Source organism: Carassius carassius, chromosome 1 (genome assembly GCF_963082965.1).
Source record: "Carassius carassius chromosome 1, fCarCar2.1, whole genome shotgun sequence".
NCBI lineage: Eukaryota > Metazoa > Chordata > Actinopteri > Cypriniformes > Cyprinidae > Carassius > Carassius carassius.
In genome coordinates this window covers 34,215,672-34,239,611 of record NC_081755.1, presented here as the reverse complement: position 1 = coordinate 34,239,611, position 23,940 = coordinate 34,215,672, and the positions used below count along the sequence as shown (strand labels likewise).

Sequence of the window (23,940 nt, the reverse complement as noted above, 5' to 3'; positions counted from 1 at the left end):
AGCATTGAAGTGACCTATGAAAGGTAACATCTTGGTTACGTATGTAACCTTGGTTCCCTGAATAGGGAACGAAATGCTGCGGTTCTGGCCGTGCCATACCTTGATAGCTTTCTTCTTCTTCTTCGTCATGAAATCTGAGGTAAATGGCGCGCGGCACCAGGTATATATATGCTTACGCATGCTGGGCGGTGCCACGCGCTATTTGGCCAATAAGATTGGCGGGATGGTATAGGGCTTCAGACATTCGTCACACCGAAGGTGTTTCCCATACGTGGTGACGTCACCGCAGCATCTCGTTCCCTATTCAGGGAACCAAGGTTACATACGTAACCGAGATGTTTTATATCCTTCCATCTCCTACGTGGGCCTCGAGACCGGCAGTGGGTCGCAGGTGTCACTGATTTCCCAATCATTGCCGGCCTCCCTCCTTGTTCCCACGTCCCTCGGCCCCGCCCCACTCGCCACAGTCATTTAACATCTATGAAAAATGTTCTCATAAATGTCACATATTCAAATTTATTGTAAAAAATTTTACGTCACATATTAATGTATTTACATTTTTTATGCACAAGTAAAAGAAGAATTGAGGCTGGAGGAGGAGTTCATGCAAAACTGGGATGTTTATCTCTCATAAACTGTTTCTGTTCACTGATTGTATGTGTTTTTTTGTTGAAGAACATCATTAGCAGTGGCAACAATAATTAATTCAGTCCTGATATTACTGTTTTTAAATGGTTTGTTGTTTTCTTAATAATAATTATATATTACTGTAAATACTTTTAGCACGCAAATAGTTATACTTTTTTCCTGACTTTTCAGTTTATTATATTTCTTTCTCTTCCACAGATATTCATTGTCAGACCTTCACTCAGTCTGAAGCTGTGGTGAAAAGACCAGGTGAATCTTTTCGTCTGGTCTGTACTGCCTCTGGATATTCATTCAGCAGCTACTGGGCAGGTGTAGTGAGACAGGCACCTGGTAAAGGACTGGAATGGGTTTCAACTATCAGCACGTCCAGTTCTCAGAAGTACTACTCCCAGTCAGTTCAGGGCAGGTTCACAGTGTCCAGAAATGATTCCAGCAGTCAACTGTATCTACAGATGAACAGCCTCAAGACTGAAGACACTGCTTTGTATTACTGCGCTAGAGAGTCACAGTGAATGAGTTCAGTGTCAAAGCAATACAAAAACCACCTTCACTGTTGACACTGATGCTCCAGATGTACTGTTCCTTTCCAAGAGATGGTGCTCTTGTCAAGCAGTCTTAGTTCACTGCTTCAAATGTCACTGAATGAATGTTTGTTTTCTTGACAGAGCAATAGGCAGTCCAATTTAGAAATTCTAAAGAAACACAAATAAACATTATGCATTTCATTTAAGAAGAAAAAAGTCCATGAGTACATCAAAATAAATGAATGTGAGAAAGAACTGAACTACAGAAGAATATTTCTGTAGTGCTGAGATCTGTGCATTTTTCATGCACTCATTATAAGGAATAAAGACTTTTGTTTAATTAGATTTTACATCTTAATTTTTTGTAAAATAGGTGTCAAGAAGAAACAAACAGAAGATATTTAATGATTTTTAATGGCTCATTTACAAAAAAGACGTCAGTGTTGTCAGTTTAATTTAGGGAAATTTTCCTTTTGTAGTTTGAATTTAATTTGTTCACTAAAAAGTATTGATGCAAATCTCCTTCCTTATGTAAACAGGTGCATGCGGACACAATAAAGAGCTCTTTAAGTCCTGCGGTCTAGATAGAGTCACAGGTCCCACCTGAGAGACAGAATCATGTATTTTAGATTATTGCTAATGATTTTATCTACAGCACCCAGTGAGTAAAAGTATCAACACTACGGGCTTATTAGGGAGTCTTGTAGCTGCTACTATTTAAAATATGTTCAGAGGTTTTGTGACAATAATGTGCACAACTAATTTCAGTTAATGACAATGTTTTCAAATGTATGTTCCCAGGTGTTAATTGCATTGAGCTGAATCAGCCTGCTCTCATGGTGATAAAACCTGGAGAATCATTTTCCATCGGGTGTAAGATCACTGGATATTCAGCATCAGGAGGTGGCTGTACTAACTGGATACGACACTCAGCTGGAAAAGTGATGGAATGGATTGGCTGGTTCTGTAGTTCTGGAGATACAGGCACCAGTGACACAATGAAGAATAAGATCAGTTTCACTGCTGAAACCTCCAGCAATACAGTCTTCTTACGAGGTCAAAGCTTTCAGACTGAGGACACAGCTGTATATTATTGTGCACGCAATACACAGTGACACAAATTGCCTGAAGACCTGTGCAAGAATTATTGTGTTCTCTGCATAGACAGCTTGGAAACACAATGCAAAAGTGTTTTAGACAAATAAAAAGTGACTACTGCTGCATTTGTTATTTGCTTCTTCCATTTATTTGATCTTTAACAATTTTTTTTCACTAAACATTGCAAACTTTTTAATCAATCAGGCAATAAATTAATATTATTTAGTCATCAGTGCTGACAGAACTGCATGTGTCTCAGTATTTGTTTTTAAGAAACACAATACAATTCAGAAATCTTTATTCTTTCTACTTTTTTAATCACTGGAATCATCTGGCATAACGGGGAATTTCAACTTCCATTCACACAAAGTAGGTGGTACAGTAGGTCTTGATTATTTAACAGATATACAGAAAACGTATCTTAATTTGTTTTCGACCACAACATCAAAGGTTGCAGACAGTATTAAATACACTCAGATTTGTATTTATTTATTTATTTTCAGTGTTGGTCTAGTTACAGTGTTACAGAGTCACTGAGAGTCCTGATGTTCAAATTGAAACAATAAGAGGTATATAAGGGAACTATGAGGGAAATAATTTAAAGTGAAGTTTAATGTAAGACATTCAAACATAAAATTGTCACTAGATAAAATACAGAAATTTTGGACATGCATGTAAAATTCTTGAAGAACTAAATATTTATACAAATACTGTACTTTCATTAAACACTGAAGTCAGATGAACATGAAGTTAAAGATCTGTTTATCAAACAATCTTAGATGTTAACGACATGTCCTAAAGTGTGTAGCCGCACTGGGTTGTACATAATTAACTCAAATGATATATAGGGAATTTGAATAATTAATCAGGAATATGATTAATATACAGTATATATATCATATTACAGTTGCATTAAAATTATTGAAGATGAAAAATAGGTCAATTGTATATATTAATACCTCATCACAAGGCACTGTAATTTACTCATTAATATTTCAATATTCTATTCTTCATATCAATTATTGTGATATCTGTTACTAGAAATTAATGTAAATCAAACGTGGTTCGTCCAGCAAAACGGCGTAAGATTTGTTTTATTAATTCTCAGTAACGCTATCACTTCCTATAATTCCAGGACAAATAGTTTCTGGCCATGAAACCATTCTCCTGTCCTTATAGAATTTAGATTACTTAAAAGTAACAAATAAGCTTTGTAGCTAAGATCGACATTTCATTGACTTTGTAACATGAGCAACTTAGACAGACAATCTGGAGTATATGGAATTTAATAATTGAACTAATGATACATCAAACTACGATTTATACAGAGTAAATACGCGCACGACAATATAGACAGTAAACTTTGTACAAGACATAACGGAATCCAAATGAGGGAGAGGGAGAGAGAGCGAGAGAGAGAGAGAGAGAGAGAGAGAGAGAGAGAATGAATGAGAGAATAGGCGTGATCACAGAATCACGCGCTCAGTTATGCAAACTCACAGACAGTAACCTTTGAAAGACAACAACGAGATGAAATCATAGACAAACTTTAAGCAGCCTTTAAATCTCCATAGAGAATGATACTTGCAAGTGTCTCTGTGTCTCTTTTTTTATTTTATTTAACCCATATTTTACCAGGAATAATCCCTTGAGATGAAAATCTCTTCTACCAGGGAGTCCTGGCCAAAATGGCAGCATACAAAATTTTACGCATAAAATATAACAAGACAAGCATTAAAGGAAAACAAAACAAAAACAAAAAATCCTGTCACAAAAATGTCCAGCACTCAAGATTAATGTAATATATAAATGTTAAGTAAAACAGGAACATGATTCTTTCAAATGTGACGTCAAAAGGTTTCTAAAAATATTTAACGATGGCAGCATGTTTAGCTTCAAAGTACTCTGCATTTCATTCCATAGTCTGGGCGCATAACAGGAAAAGGCAGTTTTACCAAACTCGGTGTATGATCGAGGCACAGTTAAAAGTAATTTAAAAGACGATCTAGTTTTATTGCTACCAGAACAATAAGATAGGAGACTACAGATATACAGAGGCAGTTTACCTATTAGAGCTTTGGCAATAAACATCAGCATATGCATTTTTCTCCTCTGATACAAGGAGGGCCAGCCAACCAAATCAAACAAAGTGCAATGATGGGTACATGTAGGAGCATTTGTCACAAATCGTATTGCAGCATGGTATATGCAATCTAATTTTTTTTTTTTTTTTTTTTTTTTTTTGTGAAGATACATTAGCATGCATATAAATCACATCGCCATAGTCCAGCACAGAGAGAAAACAACTTTGAATAATTCTCTTTTTGGCTTCAGATGGAAAACATTGGGGGAGCAGGTGTGGCCGCTCAGCCATTGACGAGCAGGTCCAGGTTTCCAGGGCAACGCTGATGAGAGCTCGGGACACGTGTCACCCCCCCCCCCCCCTAAACCCAAAGTGGCAGCCGAGGAGGTAATACCTGAGCTCCAGGACTGCCCACTTTACGGCCAATGCTTCTCTCTCCACCGTGGCGTAGCGTTGCTCTGCAGGGGTCAGCTTTCGGCTTGTAGATGTAGATCACCGGGTGTTCCTCACCTTTGTGGCCCTGCGATAGAACGGCTCCCAACCCGGTGTCGGATGCATCCATCTGCAGCAGGAAGGGGCGGTTGAAGTCGGGGGCTCGGAGCACCGGTACCGACGTGAGGACTGACTTTATCCGTTGGAATGCCGCCTCCATATCGGGGGTCCAAGGGACTGAGCAGGTGTTGCAGCTCCGACTTCTGGGCAGCTGAGAGTTGAGGATCCATATCAACAACCACGGGAGTTGAGTTGGTGTAGGCAGAGAGCTGGGGCCCGGTCCTGACCCAGCGCTTAAGGAGATTGACGTGGTAGAAGTGGTCCTCTTTCCATTTTCCCGGCTGCCACACACGGTAGGTAACGGGGCTGATCTTTTCTGTGTATGGCCTCTGCCAGGTGGCCAGGAACTTGCAGGCAGTTGTGGGGACCAGCACCAGTACGTGGTCTCCTCACTGGAACTCCCGTGGTTGGGACGCCCGGTTGTAGTGTCGCTGATGGGCCTGTTGTGCTTTGACAAGGTGCTTCCGGATGATGGGCATGACTTGGTTGATCCGCTCCCGCATCTCCCGCACGTGTTCCATGGTTGTTCGTGTACTGCCAGTTGTTGTTCCTGGGCCTCTCGGGTGACATCAAGCAGACCGAAGGGTTGTCGACCAAAGCTCAAATGGCGTGAAGCGGGATGCCCTGGTCAGTCAGAATCTGGGATGTGATGGGACTACACAGAAGGAACAGCTCAGATGGGTAGCGGTATCAGCGGGCTGGGGGGAGGGGGACTGCTGTGATGTCCGTTGGCAGGTTGGGCAGGCCTGACAGAAAAGCCTGACTTCGGCCTCCAGGCCCGGCCTGTGGAATCAGTCCCGGAGGCGCTGTATTGTGTTCTGAGCTCCACACTGCTCTCTGCAGAAACAATAGAACATGGGGTTAGCCGAGTCTTGTGGAGACATCTCTCACCTCTGCATTCGACGCTGATGAGAGCTCGGGACACATGTCACATATTATTAAACAGTTTTCCACTGAAACTTGATCATAAACAATTTGACCATAAATAAAATGACAAGACGTTCAATACTTTATTTTATAAATCAGACAAATAATTTTGTATTATCATTAAAAATAACCATAAGAACTAATATCAGGTCATAACATCAATGAAAATCTCAGAACCCGATGTCTGATGGAATGGATTGGATATTTTTACTGTTCCAGCAGCAATCATGTAACAGATTCTCTGAAAATTAAGATCCTTCAGCAACACAGTTATTTTAACACTGAGGACACAGCTGTGTATTATGGTTCTCGCGATACACTGTGCTACAAACTGACACAAAAACTTTAAAAAAAATTTGTCTCCCCACTGAACACATTATTTTCAATAAAACAAAGTACATTGGACACCCTTTTCATATTAAACATCTTATGGCATTATTCCAAGGTCAACATGGCAAAATCAAAGCAAATAAATAAGTAAATATCAAACACTAAATGGGTCAGGTGATGTTTTAACCTTTGCAAGTAAACGTAGCCTTTTTTATTAAATGAATCTGCTAAATGTGACCTGTGCTGCCAAAATGAGTCACAATGTGCAAATTTTCAAAAATTATTAATTTTTATTTTCACATTCTCCATAAAAAGACCTTCAATTTGCTAAACGATTTGTTGAAATCGGACGCTTCCATGATAAATGAAAAAAAAAAACCTGACACTCAGTGTATTTTGTTTGAACACACCCACTTCTGTGTGTCCCCAAATATATCAATGCAGACTCAACTGACATATTTTCTATTTAAAACTAGTAAATGAGTGATTTATCTGAAGATGAGAGACAATGTTCTTTTTTAATGAAATTTCCGGGGATTTATTTAGGCAGTTTTACAGACTTACAGACATAACATCCAATCCTGTTTTGTCAGTATTGTAACTGAAAAAACAAAACAAAAACAATAATCCACATGTAATCCACAACAAAAATCATCAGTTAATGTCTTATGTAGCAAAAAGCTGCGTGTAGTAACTTTTTTGCTAATTCTTATTTTTGGGTTATTGGTCAGGTTCTCACCACATGAACGCTAACAATTCCCATAATACACATAACAAAAACAGAATGTATCATATAAAAGGAATAATTTACCTCAAAATCAAAACAATGTTTCATAATGTCTTTCCAAACCTATAGGATTTTATTTCTTAAAACACAGAAATGCAAGAACTGTCACCGTCCCACCTATAGGACGCTTGGCACTCTTTTTTGTTGTTGTATTTTTCTCTGTAAAATCTTTTAGTAATCATCATAAATCATATATCATTTGAAAGCTTAGAAGCCCAAGATTCATTCTGTGAAAACCATTTTGAAATCGGACATTGCTTTACCATGGAAATGGTACTTTAAAATCTAATGGCGGTCACCTCCCCCTTAGTGGGCAGGGTCAAGTGTCATAAAACATAATGCATTACGGTCTTCTAGAACCAAAACTTTTTATAATCTTGGCAACAAATATATCATTGGAAAGGTCTCAGGATTTCATATTTTGTGGTTATTTTGAGATAGAAGTAAAATTCACAGAGAATACTAGAGAAAAATTCATTAAGCAAAATTCAAAATAATAATAATACTCACAGGAACCTCAATTTTTTTCATATCAACTTCAAATTTATAACATAACTTATTTAGACACAAGGCTTTAATTTTATACCAATTTTAGAGTAAAACCTGTTATGTAAAATATGTATAATAAATAAAATATAATAAAATTAATATAGCGCATATTATTTATAGTACATTCTATAAATAAGTAAATTAGTTCAAGTAAACTTCTATAACTTTTTGATACTTCAATTTTTTTTTTAAATTTGCCAACTTTGCCAACATCTGCTAATTTTCTTCTTTAAAAAGAGACCAACCTTATGTTGTGTTCATAAATTACAGCAATTTTAGTTTGGATAGTGCACTTTAATGCGTATTTAAAAAATGGGGGGTTACAGTTAAGGGGTTAAATGACTACAATAATAAAATATTTAATGGCATTTATTTAATCATTTTGGACTTTGACAGAATCAAACCTCTTTTATATTACATGGAAAAAAAGCAGCCAGAATATTTACTTTTCTGTTCCACAGAAGAAAGCAAGACAATAACATGAAAATTAATAATTAATGACAGAATGATAATTCCTTAGAGAACTGGTAATTGTTTATTTGTAATTAAAAGTCAATAAAAAATACCAGAAATATACCAGATATACATCAAATAAATTAATACATATTAGTACATAATGTGTACATATAATTTACAAAGATTTCAAATCAAACAACATAAACGTTTACTAATGTCACATAAGTACAATTTCTATATCAATAGGTGGTACTATTGAACATAAAATGCACCTCACTGGTCTCAAGCTCCACAGACTCCACAGTTTTTGCTAATTCAAGGTTTCAATGCAAATGAACTGATGTCTGTCTCATATTTAAACAGCTACACTGTGAGTGCAGGACTCATCACCAGATCAGCCTTCAGATAAACCATGTTCACTGCATTTCTCTTGCTGTTGCTGACTGCTGTGTCTTGTAAGTGAATTCCCTGGATAAAACAAACAGTTTTTAGTGTAAATATTCATATTCATGAATCTAAATGTTGTGTTTATCTGCAGGTATTGACTGTCAGGTTGTGCTCACACAGTCTGAACAATCAGTAGTTGTGTCTCCAGGTGCTTCCTACAAACTGACCTGTGCCTGCAGTGGGTTTACTCTTAGTAGCACTAACATGCACTGGATCCGTCAGGCACCTGGAAAAGGACTGGAATGGATTATTTATTATTATTCAGATGCTTATAAGAGCTCAGCTCAGTCAGTTCAGGGCAGATTCACAGCTTCTAAGGACAGCTCTAATCTCTATCTGCACATGAGTCAGTTAAAGACTGAAGACACTGCAGTGTATTACTGTGCAAGAGACACAGTGGAAGCACAAATACAAGCAGCTGTTCAAAAACTCATCATGAGAAACATGACGGTGGACTGAAGATATGTTGGTTATGCAATATGAAAAAGGGGAAGAGTCTCTGAAGTGATACAAGGCCTGTCTGAAACACCATCACACACAGATCTTATAAGCCTTACCCCACAAAATAAACATGACACTGAGACATTAATCTAAAGATAAAGAACAAAAGAAAAAAATAACCTTACCTGCTAACCAGAAACTGTTTGGAAAATGACTGAGCAATGCTGATGATAAATAATTAATCTTTCGTCATGTTAGGTCAATATCAAATAACACACCATGAGAAAAAAGTACAATAGTTTACATGTACTCAGTTATTAATATATAAGTGAAGATTTTCCCCTTGTCTACTGTAATAATTCTCAGATTACTGCATTAAACTACAGATCTGCAAAGCTGCAAAGATGCAAATAATTTTGTGGGATGGGTCAGTGTCTCCCAGACTCAAAAACTGATAAAAGCTAAACTTTCAATCAGTGCATGTGTCCAGTGACTTTAACATCTGCTGTGTAACTGTCACTGTTTTACTGCGGAGATGGAGATGCTACTGTATGGACTCCTGCTGATAATTATTTCATGTGAGAAACTCCCATTAGTTCTATATTACTGTTGTAATTTCACTCTTCTAAATCATCTAACATGATTTGTTTTATGTTTTTCAGCTGTTAGTGGTCAGTCTTTGACCTCCTCAGACTCTGTGGTGAAAAAGCCTGGAGAATCAGTGACTCTGTCCTGCACTGTGTCTGGATTCTCAATGAGCAGCTACTATATGGGCTGGATCCGTCAGAAACCAGGGAAAGCACTGGAGTGGATTGGATATATAGACGGTGGCACTGGCACTAATTTTGCTCAGTCTCTACAGGGACAGTTCTCCATCACCAAAGACACCAGCAAAAACATGCTGCATTTAGAGGTGAAAAGCCTGAAGACTGAAGACACAGCTGTTTATTACTGTGCTAGAGACTCACAGTAAGACAAAAAAACAGGAGGGCTGAACAAAAACTACTGACCCCGTTACAAGAATGAACTTAAATATATGAAAATATAATACTGCAATCTTGTGTTTAGAGTCTTAACCAAGTTGTTACTCTCAGGGCATATTAAATTATGAAAAAATAAAATTTCTGTTCTGAATCATCGCCAAAAGCTTTTCACAAAATAGTAATTTGTTTATTCATTAATGAATTCATTGATAAAGCTAAATTTGGGAGAAATTAAGCATAGGCCCACCTTTTACCCTGTTCTACAACTAAGCACTGGCAACTAGGATGAGATTTATATGGGCAAACACTACTGACTATTCCTTCAGAAAATGTAAAAGTCTAGTTTGATGTTTTGTTCCAAATGAGTCATTACTGCATGATTTATGAGTTTATAAAGTTTTAATAGGTGTAACAGTGGAGGATATACATCAGCTATGCTAGCAGCGATACAAGATATCCAAAAAGGATGAACAAACGCTATGCTAAATTTTTATGTAAATGTAAATATCCACTCTTAGAAGAGATTGAATTTTGAAGTTCAAAAAAGAGCCTTTAAGTGCAAAAATGAACTTCTAGCTATCAAAAAGGTTCAAAGTTGAACTTAAAGGTTCTATAATGATCCACTGGTTACTTGGCAGTTATTTTAAGAACCTTTGCTGTGGTAAAAGGTTCATATTAGAACCTTGCATATTTAAGGTTCTTTCATGAACCTTTTCTAAGATGTAATGTAAAGACTAGACCGAGTACAGTTAGAACACGATTTGCTGAACTGTTACATTAGTAAATTATTAATTTACACACTCAGTATCATTTACTCTTATTCATTTACCTTTAGAGGGCACCCTATGCAAACCTACCTCTCTTTGTCTCCTTTAAAAAGCCCCCACTCTATTCATCTCCAGACAAAAAACTTGTTTGTGACTTTGCTGCATCAAGTTCTTCTTTTCATAAAATAACAATGAATATTGTGTCAAAACTTGGTTTTATCTTCATGTTTGCTCTCACAGAATGTAAGATTGTCTTGAAAACCTGTTGATAATCAGACTTAGTCATGTGTACTATTGTAAATGTTAATGTTGAACTGTTTGTTTTTCAGTCTATTGGTGTAAAACACTGTCCATTATTCTTAAGAGTGTACATAAATATATCACTCTTTACCGTTTTCTTTATAAAGTCTTTAAAACATATATTTTTCTTTGCATGACATGACTTTACATGACAAATCCTCTCCTTTGTTTTTATCCATAACATTGTTCTGCTTTAGCGTTAAATAATGTTTAAGCAAATATGATTGTTTATATACTGTACATATGTATTAAACTCCACAATTAACTTTCTGAAATGAGTAAAGGATGGCAAAACTGGTGTTTCTTGGAGATCCATCCTTCAATATTTACCCCTGTGCACACACACATTATCAATACTCAATGCAAATTCTCCAGTATTTATACCCATCCCAACACTTGCTGTGTATAATTCTCTTAAGTTTCCATAAAGCTGAGAAGAACCACTCATAAAATAATGTTTTTTTTTTCTGTTTTGTGATTCTATTGATGTCTTTCACACCTTGTTAGTACAAATCCTTAGATTTTGCCATAATAAGACCTAAATCAATAAACGCTTTAAATAATCTGTGGCAATAATTAAAAGTCAGTTAAAATGTTAAATGAAATTACTTAAATATAAATTATATAAAAATATTCTTAATATGGTTTATTAGTTTATCAAATTAATTTCATAAATTAATTAATAAAAAATTAATTAAGTAAATGAGTAAATGAATAAAAAGGTAAATAAATAAATATATAGTGTGCATGAGACTCAGAAATATGATTCCACTGCTTAAATACGATACATTCCTAACTGAATATTTAAATAAATTATGCAAATTTATGACCTTCTTAAACCCTTCATAATCAGTTCTGTTTCACTGTACAGCTCAAAATTTCAGTACACAATTATGGAACATAAAATCTTGGGATTTACATTACTGTTGCTGGCTTCTCAACGTATGATTCCAGGCTTTACTGTTCAGAATATAATTGTATATTTATCTAAATATACACAAATGTATGATGATCTCATGTTTTATTTTGCAGATTGTTGGTGTCAAACACTGACTGAGTCTGAGTCTGCAGTCCTGAAACCTGGAGAATCTCATAAACTGACTTGTACTGCCTCTGGTTTGGACATTGCTGGCTACTGGATGGTTTGGATCAGACAGAAGAATGGAAAAGAGCTGGAATGGTTGGCATTGATCAGATATGATAGCCAAGAAACATATTACTCTCAGTCTGTCCAAGGAAGGTTCACCATCTCCAGAGACAACAGTAGGAAGCAGGTGTATCTGCAGATGAACAGCCTGAAGAATGAAGACACTGCTGTGTATTATTGTGCAAGACAGACACAGTGACTGAAATAACTGCAGTGCTATACACAAAACCTGCCAAGAAAGTAGACAAATAAGACAAAATATCTGTCTACACAAAATAATTGAATAAGGACAATTCAACAAAGCTTATGTTATTCTGTTGTTTGGTAATGTTTGTACTGTAACATAAAAACAAGCAAATAGGTCTCTAGAGCCTATCTTAACAAAATAACATTGCAGAAACTAAACAAACAGATGTAATAGGACTCTGCATGATTAAAATACCAAAATATTTTTACCAGAGCATGTGGAGAAACTAAAAACTAAAAAAAAAAAAAAAAAAAAAAATAGCTGCATGCATGTACAATATTATTTTCATATCATTAGGAGGTATACTATTGTTCATGAAATGAACCTCGATGGACTAAAACTCCAGTGACAGTTTTTGCTAATTCAAAGTTTCAATGCAAATTAACTGATGTCTGTTTCATATTTAAACTAAGGATGGTAAGCGATTAAAATTTTTAATCTAATTAATTATATGACGTGGTGATTAATTAATCTAATAAATTGCACATCAAATTTGTAGAAATTACTTTGAAGTTATTGTTGTGCAAAACATCAAACAGAGATTACAAAATGTAGGTTCAGCAAGAAATATTTTGTTTGATAAAATTAATTACATATTCTCTTTTAGACCATGTAAGTAAATGATGACAGAATTGTCATTTTTGGTTGGGCGAACTATAACTTTAATAATTTATTTTCTTAATTTTAATTATTATTACTATGAAAATATACAATTATTTCTCTAATGAAATGATACTCTAAATAATAAACTAAAACTGCTAGGTGGTGGTAAATGTCTTAATGATTAAGTCAACGAGTCATCTATTCATTCGTTTGATTTGTTCAAATGGCAGATTCATTCAGGAGTGAAGTAAATGATTCTTTGTGAATGGTTCATTGAATCATTAGGCTTGTTCTTCTTGAAGAGGATCATCACCATCAGAACGAATCGGTGCGTGTCAAAGAACCGCAAGAGCTTTAGAGAGCAGACAACTCCTTGTGCTTTTTCTATCGCTCTTGCTGTACTTTGATGTCAAACACCGATCGGTCTGTGCAGCACCACTTTCAAAGCCAACATGACTATGGCCAATGGTTCAATGCGCCAAATGGTTCACCAAATACATTCAAAATCTGGATTAAGAAATGAAGTGCCACTGTGGGTTGCTTGGGGATGAACAATTCTGAATTGTCTTTATATTTTGGTTGGCAAAATTGTGAGTTGTCGGACAACATTGTGTCTAAAATAATACAATATTAAAAGGTTAGTTTAGGGACATTCTCTATGCTCCATCACACAGTAAGTTGTTGTCCTGCCTCATATTAGTCATCAATCGACTGTATGAAATGGCAGATGATCCACACAGGTCTGGGGCAGGGCAAGTACATTAAATGAGTTAATAATTTGAACGCCTTTTGCGTGAGCGACTCTGAATACCGTGTACAATTTGTCCAATGGAAGGGCATGACTTCACGGGCGGGCTGACATAAACGACCAGGAAGCTATAAAAGCACATGCCGCGCAGCTGGCATCAGCTTAGAGTAGAGAAGCAAGCGCTGGCAGGGGTGCCGGGAGTATGGCATCGAGACGCAGCATCTCGTTCCCTCGAGGAACCATGGTTACATGCAGAACCTGAGACGTTCCTCGAGGGAACTCGAGCTGCGTCAAAATGCTATGGGGAATGAGGTGTCCACGCTGCCAGACTTCCCTACCTAGTGTATATCCAAAGAGCACAGCTAAGGCGAGAAAACAGAAGAGCCAGAGTGTCTTGCATATCAATGTCATAAAACCTCACATAGGTTGAGGACGTGGAACATCCAGCAGCGTTGGATACACCTGCTAAGAAGGCCTTAGAGGCTACCATACCCCGTGGAGTGAGCCTTGTCCCCCAAGGCGTGGGGAGATCAGAGGACTCATAGGTCAGATGATAGCCTCAACTATCCAACGACTAAGGTTCTGCTTAGTTGCAGGAAGAATCCCACTTTGGGGGGACCATAGCACACAGTCAGTTGGTGCGTCTTCCTCCACAGGGCAGCTCTGTGGATGTATGTGTCCAGTGCTCGAGCTGGATACATACAATTAGCTTCTTCTGGTCAGACTCCCGGAAGGGAGTGCATATTATGCTCAGTCTCTAGACAACAGCAGGAACATACTGTATTTAGAGGTGAAAAGCCTGAAGACGACTGAAGACACAGCTGTTTATTTCCGTGCTAGAGATTCACATAAAGACAAAAGACAGACACAAAAACTATGTGATCTCTGAGGGTCCTAGAAAATGTTTCAGCACACTTCACTTTTTATAATTAATACTCAGGGTGTTTTAGAAATTGATGTAAACTTGAATAAATCAAGAAAACGTTTATACAGTGTTTGTGTAGATATATTCATATATATATATATATATATATATATATATATATATATATATATATATATATATATATATATATATATATATATATATATATATTAATGTTGAATTCTGAAAATGTTGAATTCTATTCTAGAATTCATTTGAGCTCTATAACAATCCAATCTATGTGAACATTTATAATTAGCAAGTTAAATATTCAGCACATCAATATCTTTGAATGATAATCTTTCTAACAGGTTTTCATTCTAATCAGTGCAGATTCAATGATAATAGTAGTAAAGAAGCGTCTTCATTACATGGTTGTGTTTATATTATCTTTTGTGTTTTCCTGTGTCTTTTAAAGAGTGTTATTAAATACTGTTAGTTTAATTATATTCTTTGTCAAGCACATCATTACAGCCAATATGAGACACTACTATGTCTCTGAACTACTCCCTATAAACATACAATATATTTAAAGGCAGACATGTTTTTGAAGGTTAATAAGGTCACAGAAAATGTAAATGTACCTTTAGGGGGCACCCTATGCAAACCTACTTCTCCTCGTCCTCTTTAAAAAGCCTCCACTCTGTTGTTTTTGACGTTGATACTTCAGCTTGCTCTTTTCACAACATGACAATGGATATTGTGTCTAAACTGGGTTTTATCTTCATGTTTGCTTTCACAGAATGTAAGATTGTCTTGAAAACCTGTTGATAATCAGACTTATTAATGTGCACTGTTGTAAATGTTAATGTTGAACTGTTTGTTTTTCAGTCTGTTGGTGTCAAACACTGACTGAGTCTGAGTCAGTGGTCATTAAACCTGGAGGATCTCACAGACTCATCTGTACATTCTCTGGATTTAGTAGTGACCCAGACTTAGCTTGGATCAGACAGACTGCAGGAGGAGGTCTGGAGTGGCTGGCATACATCTCTGGTGGTAGTAGTTATATATACTACTCTCAGTCTGTTCAGGGACGCTTCACCATCTCCAGAGACAACAGCAAGAAACAGATGTATCTGCAGATGAATAATATGAAGAATGAAGACACTGCTATATATTATTGTGCAAGAGACACACAGTGATGAATACAGCTACAGCACTGCACAAAATCTGAAAACAACCATATAAACAGCTCACTATATTTATAACCTCAGTGATTAAATTAATTAAATATTAAAACGTGTCATTCCACATTTGTAATTTGAGAACCTGAAAAGCAACACAATCACTTGCAAAAAAAAAAAAAAAACTGAAATGTTAACATGAATAAATGTTGAATAGTACACTGCAGCAATGATTCACTGCTTCCACAAGAGGGAGTCCCTAACTTACAGTGAAAACCTGGCAAACTTTTTTTTTTCAGAAAATGTAAATTGTAGAGACAAAAAATATATATAAGAAGCAAATTCTAGAGACAAAAATTATATAAAAAACAGAGCCAGGAAATTAAGATACCTTAAATTAATTTAAAGTAAATGTGATTAAGTTGGAGTTCATATGTAATTCTTCAAGTATTTCAGTAACACCTCCTCATATTTCCACCCACATCTTACTTCAGCACTTTATATACAGCTCAAAAATGTGGCATATGCAAATTCACTCTCCACTTCACCTGTATATAAACACAACTCAGCTCAACAATTGGCAAACATAAAATGATCATTTCTATACACCTGTATAGTTACAAGGCAGTCAAGGTTTTTAAACAATGAGTTCGAAAAGCATTTGTCTGTTCATTATTGTAGTGATTTTAACTCAAGGTAAGTTTGACATTTTTCTTTTTTTTTCTAGCCAAGAGCATTCACTACACTAATGGATGCTCTACATCAATGTAATTTATTTATTTTTATTCCACAGGTATCAGTGGTGATGAAATCCGTTTGGATCAGTCATCTGCTGAGATAAAGAGACCTGGAGAAACAGTGAAGATCTCCTGTAAAATATCTGGTTTTACAATGACAAGCTACTGGATGCACTGGATACGACAGAAACCAGGGAAAGCTCTGGAGTGGATTGGGGGAGTTAACTCTGGCAGTAGTTCTAGCTCTAATTATCTTATTTACGCAGACTCCATGAAAAATCACTTCACGTTGAGTGAGGACGTGTCTCAAAGTACACAGTATCTTGAAGCCAAGAGTCTGAGAGAAGAGGACACTGCTGTTTATTACTGTGCTCGACAGACACACTGACTCCATCTGATGAAGCAGCTCTACAAGAACTGACAGTAACTGAAGTGAGAAGATTTCAATTAGCTTGATACCTTAATCCACATGAACATTATAACACTGCAAATGTAATCTTGATCGCAATAAAAATGTGTACATTTTAGCTTTCTGCCTTCAAATTTGGATAGTTTTCTTTATTTCTTTATTATACTATTCTCTCATTTCTAAAATCTGTAACACTTTATAATAACATTCAGTTAGAAGTTATTTATAAATGATTAGTTAATGATGAACTAATCATTTACAAAACATGACTACACATTCTTAAATGATTAATATGTCATAATTTAACATTTTAGTAATGTTGTGTGTCATAAAAGACAGCTGTCTATACCCTCACCAGTCAGCACATACTTTACACTGCAGTACACACTACTGAGTGTTCAAAACCTGTTATAGATGGTGTGTAAATGCATGAATCATTTATAACACTGTCTGCATCCCCTTAAATGTAAACTATTTATCACTTGTAAATGGGTTACATATCATTTGCAGATCTTTATAAATTATGTACAAACTGCAGTTTGTAAATTTACCATGTATTTGCCATATTCAAAGGCTGTGGTAAACCTTTCAGTTACAGGATATACAAATCTATTCAAATGCCTTATATGAGTTTTAAATTATAAATATTATTAAGCAAATATATTTTAACATTATATATACATCTTTGAGCCCCTTACTCACTTCTTATAAACTACTTTATAGCCACTTCATAAAAATGTAAATTAAATATTTATATAATGTTACCTTAGTTAATACACTATTGTATAAAAACTATGATTTTAAGCTCCCTACTCCACCCTATAATCTTAAGTATAACAATTTTGACAACATACAAAGTGCAACAGGCAGATAAATGTAAGTTAGTCACAATATTTTTTTTAAAACATTACAAAAAGCAGTATAAGGAACAGATAAAATGATGCGCGAGCTACATTGCCAGCAAAACAATTTTGTGTGAGTTACAGAATGAAATTAAAGTGTTTAATTGCTGCAAACATTCTCCTGATCTGCATTTCCATCCTCCAAAGTGCTGCATCTCACTCAATACAATTTAGCACCGCAAACAATCTATGATAGTCATGAATCACAAATGACTGCCAATAAGGACAGAGGTTTGACGTCACTGCCGCAAACCTGTGTCGTCGTGTTAAAGTGCCAATATTGAAAGTTTTAAAGGGGTGCTATTATGCTTTTTCACTATTCAACTTTAGTTAGTCTGTAATGTTGAGCATAAAAAAGATTTGCAAGGTTACAAAGCTCGAATACATAATACTTTTCAAAAACTACAACTAATGACTCATTCAGACTACAACTCATATTTTCCGGGATTTGTGATATCACAAAGATCGATGAATGGGATGAGAACTGGTTGAGCTGCACTAGAGAAGGCATCGCGTGTTATCACTACATCGGAGACGTGCTTGTGTTCCCAAGACAGATGAGCTAAGAGCGGTTACTATCATCCGGCTTTAAATCACGCTCAAATTGATTTGATTTTGACACAATATTTACACTGAAGCTCACAGCAGGCAGCTAAGGTATAAGGACTTTTCCTGACCAGGCTCTGAGTGCAGCCAATCACAGCACAGATTGGCCCAGCTAACCAATCACAGCACTTCTTGTATCAAAGGAATAGTTTAATGCCAGACTGGAAGAGAGGTTTTGTAATAATGTAAAATATGTGAAAAATTACTAGTATTAGCACCTGTTCTAGTACACCCCCAAAGCAAAATCAAGACTTTGTAAAAGAGCATAACAGAACCCCTTTAACGGATGAGATGCAGCTATGCACTATTATGAATGTATAATAATTATATTACGGAAAACAAATATTTTTCTCACGGTGGTATCGTACAACTTCTGAAGACTTGGAATAAAATGCACAAATAATTTATGGTGCGTTTTCATGTTATTGTGAGCAGCTGTCCCATGGGAAACTAAAATAAAATAAAAATAAACAATTAAGTGCTGATTAAGAGTGTTAATTTATTTATGATTTTAAATAAAAAATTATAATAATTAAATTTCAAAAATTAATTAAAGAAATTAAAGTTCACGTTTGGGTAAAGTGATGTAATGAGATGGATAATGTAACTGGAAGATCTGCAAATGACATTTAACACATTTACAAGTTAAATAGTTTTCACTTTAAATTAGGGGATGCAGAAAGTGTTATAATAAATTACTTGTTTACATATACAAATAATGTGTAACAGTTAAGAAAGGTCTACAAATGATATGTAACACATTTACAAGTGATGAATAGTTTACACCTTAGATTAGGGGATGCAGAAAGCTTTGTAAATGATTTATTTATGCGTTTACACATCATCTATAACAGGTGTTGAACACGTTGTAGTGTGTACTGCAGTGTAAGTGCTGACTGTCTCTGAAAGTCTCTGACACACATGGAGTCTTTAACTCTGTACACCTGATGTCAGCTTCAGTGGAAGGTAAAACCAGTTGAGAGGTTCATTTTATTACTAGATCCCACCCAGAACAAAGGTCTGTGCTGATGAGTGAAAGGATTTAACACAAGCCACTGGAATCACCTGACTAAGGCATTTATAAATGTTTATCCACTTCAAAACAAATGAATTACTCTTCTTAAAAAATAATGCTCTAGCATACCTACATGTTTGTGCTTTTGAACACAGACCATCTTAAAACTTTGACAATATATCACATATTGATTATTTACTAATGGTTTATTCATAATTTGTTCATGATTAACAATTATTGAGATAATTACACAAAACAATTTTGACATAAATACTTAAATGATTTATAAGTGATAAATACTGTATCAACTAATAACTTATAAACCATCTAGTAATGATCTGTTTGATTAATTTATTTAAACTTTTTTAAGATAACTTACAACACATTTGTAAATTGATAGCATACCATTCATTAATCATTTATGAACGTATAGTCATGTTTTGTAAATGATTTGTACATAATTAACTACTAACTTATATGTGACTTATAACTGAATTAATAAAACATTACTAAAATGTTAACTTATTACTTATTAATCATCTATGAAAGTATAGTCCTGTTTTGTAAATTATTAGTTAATCATTAACTAATCATTTATAAATGACTTATAACTCAACATTATTATAAAGTGTTACCATAAATTCGTATTTCTAGAATAGAAGATGTGATTCTAACCTAAATAACATTTAAAAAATAGCATTTTTAGTTTTGGGTGAACTATATTTTTACATGTATATGTATGTGTGTTTTTTTTTTTTTTTTTTTAAATCAAAATGTTAATATGCGTGTTCAAATTATGTAGATATACAAACAAACTTTTTGCTTTGATGATTGAAGGGAAGCTTAAAAGTGAATTTAAACTCCCCTGTCCTCTCTGTCCCACTCCAACCTCCAAAAGGATCTTTACCTAGGCATTAAAATGCCCAACAGAGCACCAGTCGACCAAATCCACTGCAAACAGACTTACTGTACTAACAACTACCAAAAACACCAATCATAAAACATCTAACATTTACTGCAACCACACCAATGGCAGTAACAGCTTGATTTCTTTACTAGTATGCCAGAATTAGTAATACTTGAGTTAATGCAATTTGAAATGTGCTTTTGGAAGCATATTGTACAATAACATATTTCAAATAGCATTAACTCATCAAGTCAACTTAAATATTTGAAAAGATAACTTAGATAAAACAACATTCTCTTTTTTACTTTACAGCAATGTTTATCATGTTTACCCAGTTATTACTAATTCTTACATGTGAAGAAATCAGGCTGTTACTGTCATTGGTGTGGGTACAGTAAATGTTAGATGTTTTTATGATTGGTGTTTTTGGTAGTTGTTAGTTTGTCTGTTTACAGTGGTTTTGGAGGACTGGTGCTGGAATGTGGCATTGGAGTATGATAGAGAGGACAGGGGGGTTTAAGTTCACTTTTAAGCGTCCCTTTAGTCATCAAAGCAAAAAGTAACCTTTGATACCACAGAAAACCCCTGTACTGCCCTAAAAACTAAATAAATGTGAATTATGTATTATATCAATCAGAATTCAATTAAAACTAAATTCTCAGTTCCAGTGTTGCCAGAGTTACCTTGTTTTTCAGATTATATGCAAATGTTATGATGAAGGAGGGAGGGTCAAAATTAATTAAACATTTAAAAGACTTGAGCTATAAAACAAAAGTCTCAGTCAGTGTTTGTGTCCAGCTGCAGTGAAGATAAATATTTTTCTCTACAGTTCACAGTTTCGGGGTGATGATGGAAGTGTTACAGCATTTGGTTTTGCTTTTGATTATTTCATGTGAGAAACTCTTAATGTTTTCTGAATTGTTGAGGACATCCCACTCTTCTAAATCATCTAACATGATTTGTTTTATCTTTTTCAGCTGTTAGTGGTCAGTCTTTGACCTCCTCAGATTCTGTGGTGAAAAAGCCTGGAGAATCAGTGACTCTGTCCTGCACTGTGTCTGGATTCTCAATGAGCAGCTACTGGATGCACTGGATCCGTCAGAAACCAGGGAAAGCACTGGAGTGGATTGGATATATAGACACTGGCTCAAGTGCATATTATGCTCAGTCTCTACAGGGACAGTTCTCCATCACCAAAGACACCAGCAAAAACATGCTGCATTTAGAGGTGAAAAGCCTGAAGACTGAAGACACAGCTGTTTATTACTGTGCTAGAGACTCACAGTAAGACAAAAAACAGGAGGGCTGAACAAAAACTATTCAATCATCACATCACAATAGCAATTCTACAGCAAACATCCCCAAAATATAAAATATTACTTGTTTTCAGATGTTATTCAACATTTTTATTTTAAAATAATGGTCCATAGTTAACAAGTAACTATGCTGGAAGACAAATGGGTTCAGAAACACTTCAGCTACTATTAACTAATCTGGAAACAAGAATAACTAATCATTAAGAAATAACGAATTTAGGCTTTAGACTGCGTTGATTTCTTATAAGACAATAAATTTAGTGAAGTGACATTCAGCCAAGTATGGTGACCCATACTCAGAATTTGTGCTCTGCATTTAACCCATCCGAAATGCACACACACAGAGCAGTGAACACACACACACACTGTGAGCAAACACCCGGAGCAGTGGGCAGCCATTTATGCTGCGGCGCCCGGGGAGCAGTTGGGGGTTCGATGCCTTGCTCAAGGGCACCTAAGTCATGGTATTGAAGGTGGAGAGAGAACTGTACATGCACTCTCCCCACCCACAATTCCTGCCGGCCCAGGACTCGAACCCACAACCTTTCGATTGGGAGTCCGACTCTCTAACCATTAGGCCACGACTTCCCTAATAATTACTGAATGAGATTAAACTCAATACAAACTAATTCATAACTATGAAAATTATAAAGCATTTCCAGTTAATTACTAACTAAATTATTAATGTGAGACACAATCAATTTGTTTTATTTTACTGTGAACATACTCATAAAATAAATATATAAATACATAAAATAAAGTGACTAATACAATATATATATTTTTTTAATAAAAGTGACAATAATGACAACTATTGTTACAAGATAAGCAAAATAAGGTCATGCATATTTTTGGACTGACTTTCTTTGTACTGATGTAAAATCAGATGGGGATGGAAAATGCAAATTAATTGTATTTTGTCAGTGAAATTTTTTTGTACAAAAACTGTTGCAAAAATGGTTCTCAGAATTACGTTTAATAAGCTTAATAGTATTTATGCAAGGTAAGTACACACTAAAAAATGTTGGGTTAAAAATAACCCAACCTGTAACCCAACTATGGGTTGGTATAACACCATCCCATCTGTGGGTTATTTCAACCCAACCCATTGGGTTAAAATCTGGTTGGGTTAAAAGTTACCCAACAGTTGAGTTAATTATTTATATTAATTAACATCAGTATTTTTATTTAAAAATTACTTATTACAACCATATTTTGAAACTACTTTGTTGTAAATTACATATTTCATTTTAATATGCAAATAACACATTTACAAATATATTTTAAAATATTTTATTTAAATGTACAAGAATGTGTAAAAATACAACTGACATTTTCAAGATGTACAAATGTGTCAATTAATATTCATATCAAAACACATAAATGTGCAAATATAGTTCACACCTATGGCCTGATGGTTAGGGAGTTGGACCTGTAACCCAAAGGTCGCAGGTTTGAGTCTCAGTGCTGGCAAGTTGTAGGAGTTGTAGGTGGGGGGAGTGAATGAACAGTGCTCTCTCCCACCCTCAATTCTCATGACTGAAGTGCCCTTGAGCAAGGCACTGAGCCCCCAGTTGCTCCCCAGGTGCTGGATATGGCTGCCCACTGCTCTGGGGGTGTGTTCACGGTGTGTTCACTTCTCACTGCTGTGTGTGTGCACTTGGATGGGTTAAATGCAGAGCACCAGTTCCGAATATGGGTTACCATACTTGGCAAATATTACGACTTTCAAATAAAATGAACATAACATATAATAATAAAACAAAAAATAATCATAAAATCAAGTAATAATAATAAAAAATATACCAGCTGCTGGACCTACTGATGATCAATAAAATAAAAAAGTTTTTTACTGATTACTAAATACAAAGTTTTTAAGGAGGAGACAGTGTGCAGAAGAAACTATTAAAGACAGTGTGTTCCAAAAACTCTCAAATGGGAGCAAAGGGCTTTAAGTAGTAGATGTCATATACAGTACAACGAAAAGTTTGATTCTGGCTTGTCTCATGATTCAAGTACAGCACTAATTAGTGCCAACCTTAAAAGAATAAAAAAAAAGTTCAGTCAACATGCATTGTGATGATATTTCATTGATACACTCACTTTACAAATGAGTGAATTTAAATGAGTTAAAAGCTATAGCGAATTTAAATTGGTTTAAAGTGATAATTCACCCAAAAATCTAAATTCTGCGATCATTTTTTTTTTTTTTAAAATATCTTCTTGGAATGATTTGTATTGTACAACGTGTGTCTTATACAAAACAAATAAAGGGGACTTGACTACACAGGGCACTGTAATTTTAAGTGTTGCTTTTACTTACAGGTTGATGTCACGCTGTCTAGTCTCTGTTTCCCTGGGT

The 23,940-nt window shown here is 35.4% G+C and overlaps 3 gene segments (V, D, J or C); all 3 read left to right on the top strand.

Annotated features, from left to right (window-relative positions):
• Nucleotides 1–9,344: 9,344 nt before the first annotated feature.
• Nucleotides 9,345–9,815, top strand: LOC132140551 (Ig heavy chain V region 914-like). The segment is given in 2 exon segments: nt 9,345–9,420; nt 9,505–9,815. Coding segments are annotated over 2 exon segments (354 nt in total).
• Nucleotides 9,816–16,268: 6,453 nt separating this feature from the next.
• LOC132147126 (immunoglobulin heavy variable 3-74-like) lies at nt 16,269–16,826 on the top strand. The segment is given in 2 exon segments: nt 16,269–16,382; nt 16,480–16,826. Coding segments are annotated over 2 exon segments (384 nt in total).
• A 4,212-nt stretch (nt 16,827–21,038) lies between these two features.
• LOC132140456 (Ig heavy chain V region 914-like) lies at nt 21,039–21,550 on the top strand. The segment is given in 2 exon segments: nt 21,039–21,154; nt 21,240–21,550. Coding segments are annotated over 2 exon segments (357 nt in total).
• The last annotated feature ends 2,390 nt before the right edge of the window (nt 21,551–23,940 follow it).